The sequence below is a fragment of the Argiope bruennichi genome, chromosome X1 (assembly GCF_947563725.1).
Source record: "Argiope bruennichi chromosome X1, qqArgBrue1.1, whole genome shotgun sequence".
Classification (NCBI taxonomy): Eukaryota; Metazoa; Arthropoda; class Arachnida; order Araneae; family Araneidae; genus Argiope; species Argiope bruennichi.
The window spans coordinates 82,115,623-82,128,747 of record NC_079162.1 but is presented as its reverse complement, the minus strand read 5'-3'; the positions used below and the strand labels follow the sequence as shown (position 1 = coordinate 82,128,747).

At 29.2% G+C, this 13,125-nt stretch overlaps 1 protein-coding gene across 3 annotated transcripts in view; it reads right to left on the bottom strand.

The window, feature by feature from the left end:
* Positions 1 to 2,042: 2,042 nt before the first annotated feature.
* LOC129959084 (protein Wnt-2b-A-like) overlaps positions 2,043 to 13,125 on the bottom strand; it is a 116,354-nt gene continuing 105,271 nt past the window's right edge. For 2 of the 3 annotated variants that reach the window (XM_056071890.1, XM_056071892.1), the window contains 3 exons: positions 8,382 to 8,650; positions 8,007 to 8,272; positions 2,043 to 4,530 (listed from right to left, as the gene is read on the bottom strand). In XM_056071890.1, the coding sequence (XP_055927865.1) occupies positions 4,329 to 4,530; positions 8,007 to 8,272; positions 8,382 to 8,650 (737 nt within the window). In that variant the 3' untranslated portion in view covers positions 2,043 to 4,328. Of the gene's footprint in view, positions 4,534 to 8,006; positions 8,273 to 8,381; positions 8,651 to 13,125 lie in introns of all 3 variants that reach the window. The other variant, XM_056071891.1, reaches the window with a different exon arrangement.

Genomic DNA, 13,125 nt, shown 5'->3' with positions numbered 1-13,125 from the left:
GTTAGAAGGATGCTTTGCGAGAAGAAAGGCTGCCTTGAGACAGACATTCCTGCAAAACGAGAAGGAGAAAAAAAGCCAGCAATTATCCTTTCTAAATGTAGGATTCACCAGCGATAGTGATCTGGCCCAGAATAAACCACGACTAAGAGGCTCCCTTTATCAAAAGATCTGCCGACCTCCCACAACTTGCATTCCGTTCTGATAGGGATCTCAAGAAAGAAATGACACAACTCGTATTCGATCAGTTTCATCCCATTCGCTGTTGTACGACGCATATACAAACAGAAGTGGAAAAGATTTCACACAAGTCATATTTACTGTTTTGAGGAGTTATTCCTAGAAGCACGAATTAATGTTAATGGCTTGCATGTAATCAAAGCAACTAAATTATTTCATTCTATGTAATGCAAGGATCCGAGTTTGTCGTTTCATTTTATGTAATCGGGAAAACCAATAAGGCGTTTTATTATATGTAATGGAAAGAGCTGAGTTAGTCGTTTTGATACATGTAATCAAAAGAACCAATTTAGTCGTTCCATGGTAGGTAGTGGAAAGAAATGAGTTAGCCATTTCATTGTAGACGATCAAAAGTTTGTCGTTTCATTACATATAATCGAAAGATCCGAGTTAGTCGTTTAATGGTATGTAATCAAAAGAACGTATGTAATCATTTATGTAATAGAAATAAATCAGTTAGTCGTTTCATTGGATGTAATCGAAAGAACTTAATAAGTTGTTTCATTGTATGTTATGGAAACTGAGTTAATCCTTCGATTACGTGTAATGTAAAGAACCGAATTATGCAATGCACGTAGTCGAAAGAATTGTGTTAATCGTCTCATTTATGTAATAGAAAGAGTTGAGCTATTTATTTCATTGTGGGTGATCAGAAGAAATTGTTATTTTCACTAAATATAATCTAAAGAACTGATTTAGTAATGATAATATGTAATAATTGAAAGAACTGATAATATGTAATTTATAGTATCATTGATGTAATTGAAAGAACTAAAATAATCGTTTCAATGTATATAATCGATAAAAACTTAGTCCTTCATTTCATATAATGGAAGAAACTGAGTAAATTGTTTCATTGTATGCGATTGGAATAATCAAGTTAAGCGTTTCATTGTGCGTAAGCATAAATGAGAAATATCTCAAGATATAAATTCTACGTGCGCAAATAAAACACTAAAAATGCTCTGGCTTCCTTGGAAATGATCCAAATTTTAAAAATTAAGTGCTCTTCTATTCGTGTACTAAAAGGAAGAAAATCATTTTTTAAATGAAAATTTGCAGTTCGAAGCAAAATCATAAAAACGGTAGATCCTGATATAAATATTCTCATTAAATTGGAAATTTTTATCATATTTATAAAATATTTTAATTTTTAATGAAACTGCAAGAAATTTATTGATATCCTGAATTTTGACAAGAAATTATTGGCTGCATTTTAGTCTACTAATAAAACTATGCTTTTTAAAAACTTCTCTCAGTTTTATTGTTTTCTTTTTTTAAAGTCTTTAATTTGTTAGTATAATTATAATAGGATACTGTAATCAATTTCCCATAGTGCTTAACAGATAGCGCCTCTCGCAATGAATCAAAACTAAATAAAACTAAGCAATTAATTAATAACTGATTTCTGAATATATTAAAATGATATATTACCATCTATAACAAATTATTGCACAGAATTTCAGAATTCCATCATATCAAGAAATGACTGAAAAATCGATTATAAAATTTCAGCTTTTCAAATATGAAACAAGTTGAACGAAAGCTCGTAAAAATGTTTAAATGAATATTATTTGTGGAGTCACTTAATATTAATAATTTTCACTTCTAGTGCAAAAAGTTGATTTTTTTTGTTGTTGTTTATTTTGATTGCACATTTAAAGCTTTTTCTGTGACTTTGAAATAAGCAAAATTATCTAATGCAAAATTTGCTATTACATGATAATTCAAGGAAATGTTTCACAGAAATTAACATTCCATTGCAATAAGGATATGAAGAAAGAAAGGACACAACTGTTATCCGATCAGTTTTATTTCACTCGCTGCTCTATAACGAAGTATACAAATGTACGTGGAAAACATGAAATCACAAAGCTTTTTACAAAGTCTACAATAATGACACTACAGTACAATTTGAGAGAGGAGATGATGACGGAATAATATACAATTCCACAATGAAGTCACTGATTGTTAAAAATTACATTAAAATAAGAGAAAAGTGTTTGTATAGTTGATTAGACAGTGATATTAATGGTTGTCTGATTTTATTTCAATTAAAGTAAGTAGTGCCATTTTCTTAAATTTGTAAACAATTATGAAAAGTTTTAATTTATGCAAAAATTTTAATAAAATAATTTCTAATTTTCAAATATCTGATCATAATTATCAGTAATTTTAAAAATTGAATATCTGTTACTTAATATATCTGAGCTAATTCTATTATATGAAGCTAAAGATACAAAATTACAAAATAAACTATTTTACAGCGGCTGCGAAATTTTAATTAATCTAAAAACTGAAAATTGAACTGCTGATTTGTGTATCTACGAAAAACATTTTATGTAGTTCATATTCATTCATATTCATTAATGTTAAGCCAATTGCATTTTGAAAAATATGGAATAAAACATTTGAAATCATTACAGTTTTTTTTATGTTTAAATATTATTTTCTGAAACGTTTATTAAACTATATGGAAAGCAAGTAATACTTCTGGGAATTACAGTTGAATCAATTCAATTGTATAAAGTTTTCTCAAATAATTTTTGGTCTAGTCAATCCATATTGCACTATTTTTCAATTAAAAAGGTAAAACATAATTACTTAGAAAGTCAATCTTCATTTAAAAACATAAAAATTCTAAAAAATAATAATTAAAATTGGTTGGTTAAGTCTTTTTTTAAATTTAGAAAGATTCTGATTAAAGAAATAAGATGACAATGCGCCTATGGTTTCATAGACGAAATAAATGAAGAGTTTTTGGTTTCAGTCTTTGTCTTTAAAAAAGCAAACGTTTGAAAATGTTAGTGAAATAAAATTATCTCCTCTCTTACAAAACTATATACATTTATTAAAATGATGAAAATGCAACGCCTCTGAAGAATCGGAAGCAAAATGAAAATGGTTTGATTTGATCTGTAATTTGTACATACATTACCAATGTTGAACTACCAGAAAAAGAGTCGACACATCTAAGTTCTTACCGCAATTTTATATTTTAAGTAGATTCTTCGCAAAAAAAAAAAAAAAAAAAATGTACAAGGGTTTGAGTTTGGAAAATATAAAGTATAAGTTATAAAATTTCATTGGGGTTAGATTTCTGTTCCCGAAAAACTATTAAATACTTTCACTTAAAAATGTCCTGGGATTAATTAGCCGACTTCAGCAGTTTTCTATAATATGACCTTTAAAAAATATTAACAATGGTAATAAATATACTTTTACTGGAACTAATTTTGTTATGTTTCTGAATTTTGAATAGGTTGTTGAATGAATCTACAGTGAATTCTACAGAAATTCAAAAGATGAGAAAAGGGTTCAGTATAAATTATGTGTGGGTTCAAGGCAAGGATGACAACAACTTCCGGTATGCACTAGTATTGTAGGATAAATAAAAATTAATACTTACAAAAGTACTAGAATATTTGATGAATGTTAAGATATACGTAATATAGAGTCAAATTTTGATTTTTTTTTTTTTTTTGTGTGTGTGTGTATGTTCCTTTGTATCATAAAAGCTTTCAGAATTGCCTGGAAAGATTATTTTTGTTACAATGCATTTAAAGATTAATAATGCAAATTTTCAAGAGGAAAAATTATACGAAATCCACATTAATAGTTTTATGGAAAGCCTCTTTTTAATTTCCCTTTTATTTCATTTAATAATCAGCGATTCTAACCTCTGTTGTATGCAAGCATTTATTTCTGAGAGATTTTGTTTGGAGATTGAATTCTCATTCTGGAAATCTGATTTTAAGATTCGAAGTATTCGGATATCAACGTACCATTTCTTTAATATTCGACACCAATGCAATGTTTGATAAAAAGATGCTAAAACTCTTATGTCTCCATTCCTGTTCAAGTAGTTCTCGTGTCCATGTGCGTGCTTCGAATTTGGAGAGAAACATCCGTACGATTGTCGAAGAACTTATGTCGAAACACAGAAGAATTTACACACATCTTGTCACTCAAGTACTTCGCTTTATTACGGAGGGTCCTTCGAATTATGTGAAACCGCTGAGGTTGTTGCATCACTGTCCAGATGCCTGTCGCAAAGGTATATGTGTCACGATGTGGACGAAGAGATCTTTTCAATTGCAGTAATGTTCTTCTTTTTTGAAGCTGCACATCTCGCAATGAACTCTACAGCACCAGACAAATTTGCACTGGCACTTTTCTTCGACTTCACGAATCACAGTCTGATAACCACGGCCGCAACAAAGAAGTCGACAACCGTCCATTCCATAGCTCGTGCTATTGCACAGACGTCCTCGTGTGCCTAGGACACCAATCCTACTAGGACAAAAGAAAGGTATTAGTTTCTCGAGGTTAAAATGGTAGAAAAATAGTAAGAATAGTTGACATTTATAAAGAAATGAGTGCTTCGTCAAAAAAAATCTAGACGCCAATGATTCAAAGTTTTAACGTATAGTATTTAATGAAAAGAAAATCTAGAGAAAAATAAATTATAGGAGAATTTTCTGAAGATATCGACGATTTGTACATATATAAATTCCATATTCAATTAAAATAGGATTTAATGGGAAATTAAAATTATTATTTATAGGTTACATCATTTTATGCAGATGTACACTTTTAGTTTTCAGGTTTTGAAGTTCTTTTGCGAAAATCAATTCCAGTTAAAATCATCAAACAGATAGAAGCGGTTAAAATGTAAATAAAAGAGATAAATAAGAGAGATTAGTGTAAGCAGTATAAGAGAAATTAGTGTGATAAAAAAAAAAGAGACGTCAATGACTCATAAATATTAAAACTGGTTTTCCAAGGGAAAATAAGAGATAGCGGTAAAAAAAAAAAACTATAGAAATAATTTTCAGAGAAATTACCGATCTATATATTTTAAAATAAACTATTCAATGAAAATGAGATTTGGCCGGATTGCAAAATTATTATATTTCAAGTCACATCGTTAAATCCAAATGTACATACTTTTTGAAATGCTAGAATACGAAGATTATCTCCAGTTAATATAATTAAATAAATGGGACAATTAGTATCCTTACTGCCATGTGTGATAACAATGTTGGGTTAAAAAACAACTGTCATATATAATTAAATGCAGACAAAAATAATATTGGCCTTAAGATTTAGAATAATTGATTAATTATTAGGTATTTATTTTTTAAATAAATGCTGAATTTTATACCTAAGTAAACATAGATTATTGTGCCTGAAAAAATGAGACTTCAGCTGAAAATAAACCTTGCTGCATTTTATTTAACTTATTTTCGGGGGAACACAATAAATCAATTATGAACTGAGAAAAAATGAGCGGAATTTTGAGACTTCCATATACAGGAAACCACACAGCCAAGTACAATAAATCACATGCAAGTCGATAGTTTCTCTTTGAAATGCTTTCAATTTATGCACACATGACTCAAGTCAAATGCGCTACTCCAATTTTATGAAATCTCTCGAGCAACCTAGAGAGAGAGAAATGATGTGATGTTATAGCCCAGTGTAATATAATGCGCATTTGAAGTTAAATGACTTCAGCAATTACATTTGTCAAGCCATTATGAGGTTAAAATAATTGACTCAACTTCTTGAAATTCCATTTTTTTTTTCATTTATAATTTTATTTCAAGTACTAGAATAATTAGTTCAATACTTATTCTAGTACTTGAATTATTAATTCTAGTACTATTTAATTTTTTTTTCCATTTCTAAAATATATTTTTAACATAGTTCGAAAAATGATTGTCTCCGGCAAAGATTCGGATGATTTTGTCTTTTTTCATACAGACATCAACTTTTGGCTAAGTAATATGATCTCTAATTCCATATAATTCTCATATTACATATAATTCAATATATCCTCTAATTCTACATAAAAATGTTTTTATTCATCCGAAATGTTTAATTTAAAACTGTAAAGATAATTCCTATAAGTAAATTCATTCTTCAAAAATCTACTTTTATTTTCCCCAAGACGATGAGTGAAAAAATATCTATTCAGAATTACATATGTGAATCTCTAGTATTTGAATTAGCCTGTTATCACTCTTATATAATTTGTTTCTTCTTAGTTTTTTCTTTAAATTCAGCTAGAAACAATGGTCTGGAAAAAGTTTCCATATATTGATAAAACGATATAATAGTAGCTCTTAAAGCTCTATCTCAACGATATAATACTAGTTTCTTAAATTTTAAAGTTAACTTTTGTGAAATTTTAATGAATTCCTCTAATGCTTGAATTTTATTTATTAAAATACTTTTATGTTCTTCATTAGAGGAATATTTAAGAATTTCATTAGAGGAATATAATACTCTTCACTGAAACCAGTAGGTCTTATTTTTCAGCTTCCTTATTCATTAAATAAAAAACATTTAAGGATTATATGAAAATTTCTCAAATCATTTATATACCCGATTGTTACTTAAAGATATTTTTGATGAACCAGCTTATAAGTCATATTTTTAATTTCCTAGTCTTTGGAGGACAGAAATTGTCTCTAATGAACGAAGAGCTTTAGTAATATCCAAATGGGTTAAACGATTCAAAGCAAGTAAGTTTTAATATTACATATTTTTCAACAATTTAAAGATCTTTTAGATTTATATTCGCTGTTTAAACATATGGACATTTAGTTGTTTTTAACATCGGAAGAAAAGGCACTTTAATACTAGTATTTAGTAGATAATTCATAAATCGAAATATAGTAAATTAATTTCACTTGGATAGGCAAGTTTGTAAGAAAAACTTCAATACCATAGATTCATATTCAGAAAGGACTGACTCACTGACTGAAAAACTAATATTTGCACTAATCTATGCTGTAGTTTTTCTGCAAGGACAAAAAATTTCAATTCTGTTTTTATTGTAATGTATCAGTTGACGAATGTAGTGAATGAAGACATGAATTGATGAGTAAGAATAAAAATGTAGGAAAATTAAATTACGTGTTTTTCTGACATCTTACAAGATATATCTGATTCAGCTTTTTTATGTAAAAATTAGGTTTCTATCGTATTCGAAAATAAATTAAAACTAAAAGAAATATATTGTTCAAATGTTTCTGAAACAGAAAAGTATTTTGATGAATCGTGAATATATCAGAATATGAAATGAACCGGTCTGAATTAAGCTATATAGATTCCTTCGGGAATGCTAGTTCCGAACTCATCTTCTTTCTCCTTCTAAAACTAGATATTTTTAATGATTTTAATTTGTATATAAGCAGTTTTTAAGTAACAAGTATTACGACAAATCAATCAAAACTTTTCTTCGGATCTTCTTGAAAAGAGATAGTTTCAGTGTCCTGCGAACAAAAAAAATTAGAAATAATTTTATATAAAAAATAGTAAGAAAAAATTCTAAAACTTTCTAACGCATTATAAATATTGACATCCAAAATTTACTAGGGTGTTTGTTGACTTATGAGTCAGTTAACCAACTGCAAATGAAAAAAAAAAAATGCACAACTGATTTGTAAGTGAATTTGAAAAGATGGAAAGAAAAAAAAAAAGATTTTATTTTCTGAAATTCAAATGGTTCTTGCTTTTAATTTTAAAATGTTCAAGTAAGTAGCCCGTAAAATGTTCTAGTAAATCAAATGATAGCAAAAAGTTGGATAAACATGAAAATATTGTCAGAAAAATTTGGAGGACCTCCAAAGTTGTGTCCCCTAGGAAGTTGCCTATTTTCCCATTTGATAATCTGGCCATGGAAAATGAACCATAATACTGTTAACATTATAATAAGATCATGATTTAAAAAATTGTATCCAAAAGGTAATGTTTACGTTTCATTGCGGACGCAGTAGTCTGGTGACTCGTCAAGGAATACAAGATCTTTTTTACTGGGCCTTTTCACGTTCTTTCGGACGGGCCGAAGCTTGACCTTGTTCCGCCTTTCCACTGCCTTCACAAGAGTTGCCCCATCAAACTTCGACGTCAGCAGATCTCCAATCTCGCGGAAGGGCTTCAATCTCCTCCAACAAACACGCATTGAACACGATCCAGACACTCCGTGGCATTTGCACACCAATTCCATTTTGGACCTGAGCCCCTGGAAATCAATCGGAAAACTGAATCACAGCTCGTAAAAAAAAACCCACCTGCGTCGCGACCATTCAAACGGACCCTCGTTTTTTAATGACTGGATGACGTGTCCTTACCCGGCGTCCGGCTTCGTTGTTGTGTACATTCATGAGGCCTTCCGGGGTGTGTAGATCTTCGCCAGAATCCACGAAATCCTTGCTGAAGCGGGCGCCAAATTTGATGTCGTCGGAACAACCGCCCCATTTCCATCGGCCTCCGTTGTCACGTTTTCTCACTAACTCGTCGCAGCGACATTCGCCCAGTTCACCTTTGCTGCAAGCACGAGTCACACTGTAGGCCACACCTGCTGCTGAAATGGCATATACGTAGGCCTTCTCCCGGCTACCTGGAGGAAAAAAAGACCAAAATCATGATTAGACACATATTCAGAAGTTTTTAACATTATTTTGCATTTCATGATGATGCTTGTCGTTTAGTGCAAAATAAAACAGGTTGATATCATCGTTAAATAGACCTATGCATTCTATTTTTTTTAAATATATAAACGAGATTGGAAAATATTCCGCGATGAAGGCAAATTCTCTTTTATATACTATTTAAAGAGTTAAATATTTTGAAAACCATCTTTCAGTTTTATATAAGTGAAATAATTTCGTGCTTTGGAACGATGCATGTGTAACGTTTATGCCAATGATATAAATCTCTGTAGTTAAAGGAATTATTAAAAACATTCGAGACTACTTTAAAATGCTTTAATAACTAAGATAAATCAAAATTCAGTACTTATATATTTACAAATTTCAGTTCGTATAAGAAAAAGAATTGTCTTATTTTTCTTTACTCAAGATAAATTGCATTTATATAAATTTTGAGAGCCTTTTTAGCATTTTGAGTTTAATATACTTAAGCATTTTATTAAGTACTAAGGTGTTTTAGTTATAATATTTTGCACAAATATGTTTTGATAATATTTCAAGATTTATCTATTTTAAACTGCTTTATAACATGTTTTTTGAAGAACAAGCCAATAAAAAATTTCATTTTTCAACACTTCTGATTTGCGGTTTTATCATTTTTGTAGATCAGAATCAGAATGCTTCCAAGAGTTATTCAGTAAAAAAATGTTTGAATATCTCAGAGACAATTATGTTTTTGATATTGTTTTCAGAATTAATCTGAAAGCTACAGTCACTTTTCAGAAAAAAAGAAGCAGTCAGAGTGGTGAAAATTCAGGAAACTGTCGTTAAATTGTATAGGAAAAGTTCTAAAAGTCAATGAAATTTGAAATATAACAACTGAATAATGAAATAATTTGCTTATTTTCATCATTTATGCAAAACATAAAGTCAGTTGAAAAGGAATATAAAAACTATATATGGAGATTCTTTTATAATTTTCTTATATAATGTAAGCATATTATTTTTTTCGTGCAAATAAATAAATGAAAATAAGACAGGAAAAAGCAATCATATAAGATAGCTAGATTTTTTTAATGAATAGTTTTTACAAATTGAATTTTCAACATTTAAAAAAAATTATTTTCAAATCTATGATGTAAAATTTTATAAGAAATTTCACAAGATCCAAACTTTTTATAAGCCTTTGAGATTAACTTTTTATGATTGTTGATAGTAATCATAATTTAATAAATAAGCATGTTTGGTATAACTGATTGGATAATTTTCATATTATCCAATATGTTATTAATACACCTATAGCCTCATGATTTTGTGTAATTCGTGTGAAAATTTCTATTTTTGTAAACAATAACTAATGAACTAGAATAACATTTAAAATAGAAAAGATCTTCATTTTATAATCGTTATTTTTACAGATATCTGACTGTGAAGAAATCGCTTTAAATTGTCCTCGTTTATATATTTATTTTGAGCTTAACTTTTGCCCTTAATTTTGAACGAAACTCTTTGACGGTAAGTCTGTCTATCTGTCCATCTGCGTGTATGTAAGCATGATAAATGAAAAACGCAAAGAGCTAGACGGATAAAATTTATCATATGATTTTTTTAAATCAAAATTGCAGATCTGTATATAATTTTGCACCAAATCTGCCAGATGGTTGACTATTTCTGGGTTTAAAAATATTAACGTATAAAAGCGATAACTTTAAAAACTATTGTAAGTTACATTCATGAAATGAGGTATAAGGTAATAACACCAAAACGGTAGATCTCCATGAACGCAAAGCGACCAAAAAAAAGAGGTAAAAAATTCAAATGCAATTTTTTTCATTACGTTATGAAATTTAATGTAAAATTCGCCATATTGTTCAGGCAGAGCACACCGTAATAAATTTCAATGTTTTGGTGATTTAATCAAATAATCAAATACTCCATCAGTAACCAATTACATCATCATCAAAAGGGGAGCTAATATTTTTCATTTATCGTATCGAAAACAAATCCTCCAAATCATATAGATTTTCTTGTCTGATATTTCATATTTTTATGTTGAATTCATTAACTTCTGGTATTTTCCACCAAATTCTAATATGAAAAGGAGTGAGATACATCATAAAAATATTTCAGCATATTTCGCTGGAAAAAAAAAAAAAAAAACATCGTTAAGTTAAATCGCAGCAACAAGTTTATTCGAGGTAGCGTTCCAGAAATGTCAAGATTTATTTATTGGTAATTAAGTTATTTAGAAGGGAAAAACCATCAGATTCAAAGAGGATTTTGTTATTCTTTATAAACTCAAAACTGAAATTCGTGATGTACGTGACCGTTGCAAAATATGTAATTAATATTAAACTTACCATGATCTGTCGAATATGACCGATTTCAATCATGATAGACATAAGTGCGCTTACAATTTTGGTTGATTACAGCTATCATGAAGCTATTCTTCTTACATTTATTTCCTACCTCTAATGATGTTTGCAATATCACTTTTAAATAAATAAAGAATGTAAACTGAATTGGGCAAAAAGTCATTGTCGTTACAAACGAAAAGAAATTCTAAGTAATGTATGTTTCTTACAAATAAAAACGATGATTAATTATATGCCAAATGTAAATAGAATTGGACTGAAATTCATAGTCATTATTATTGAAAAGAAATTCCAAGTAATGCCATTCATTTATCAAAACTAATGATAAAAATCGCACGTTTCAGAGAATATGTGAACAAAAAGTGCGTGTTAATTTCAGTATTTGATAACAAACTTTTTCATAAATAAAATTTTATTATAAATTTTGAAGTAAACTGAAAATAGACAACCGAAATGTAAAATAGAAATCTAAAGCAAATGAATATAAATAGTATAATAAAAAATATATAATAAAGTATTTAAGAACAACTTCAATCAACTAAAATCATATTTTTTACATGGTTACTTTTATCAAGAGTATTATTATTACTTACGAAGTAATGGCAATCTGAAAAACTTTATTAAGGAAAGGAAAACTGATGGTGATATTAAGAATATGTTTTTTGACATACTTCTTAAAAACGTCCATGTTTTATCTATAGATAATTCGTGTTTTTGGCCATTCTAAAGTCAGGTGATCTAAAGTGATTATCACAATAAAATTCAATGTAATTTTTCTTTTCATTTTACTCTTATATATAAAATATATTTTGCTTTATTATCAAAGATTAAGCATAGTGCAAGGTTTTACGGCAAAGTTATATCTCATATATTTTGCATATTTTAAATTATTAAGTTAATTATTCACCTATAATACAATACCTTTATTTTTCTTTATATCTGTATCTCCCGGGACGCAATTTTTGCATCCCAGTTTCTGTATTTCATATACAGAGTAACCAAAATGAGTTACCCTCACCCCGTCTAGGCATTGGGGTGATCTGAATAACCGTCGCCTCATAAGCATAAGCAGAAATTGATAAAAGACCTAACAGCTACTAAAGAAATACCGCTGCCTTTCTCGGTCTAATCCACATCATTCCGTCATCGGAATGAAAGTAATTTTACCGCTTACTATTGCTATAACCACCAGGAAGTAAGAACCTGCTTACTTATACAGCCCTTCTCATCCTCATAGTCGCCAATGGGGGAAGAACTTTATATATAGTGTATCGCATATTGTTCGACTGTAAATGTTAAGAATAAGTCATATAGAAACAGTAAATTTTTTTAAAGCATGAGGTCCCCAAAACAAAGATCGACGGCTACAAATGGCTGTTAATGCAATAAATTAAGTAAAAAAGGGATATACGAGATAAAGATTATAACACAGGTTTAATGGAATGTAAATTCACAATAATACATAAGGTATATCAGATACAATACAAGTACGATGCACTATCAATGTCAAATATCTACTGTCTGAAACTACAAAAGCTTCAAATATATATACAACTATACATTTTCATATTCATGCAACTATTTTCTCATACTACTATACTATAACTTTTTCCTATTAAACCTGTGTTGCGCACTTAATTTATGCATTATTTTACGTAACACTGATAAAGAGTCTCTGGTGTAATTGTTCTTTTGCGTTAGCAATCCAATGTTCTATTTCTACTAGTAATAAAGATGAATATGTTTGTGTGTCCCTGCCTATCTATATATGTGTTGGTGCTTTACAGGTGAGGGTGTTTGACTTAGAGCTACCAGGTTTGGTTCGTATATACTTTGGAGGCAATGAATGTGCCCTTCGGAGGGATATTTTTTGAAATTTTAATGAATTAAAATTAAGTGGTATTTTGTCACCTTTCCAGGATACCTTTCCAAAATATTGCAGTACAAAAATTATTTTTACATTTTCTTAGAATTCAATAAAATTATTTTTTTAATGATACCAGTTTTTTCACCGTATAATTTGTTTTCTACTTTTAATCATTTTTTAGAAGAAAAGAATTTCAAGCATA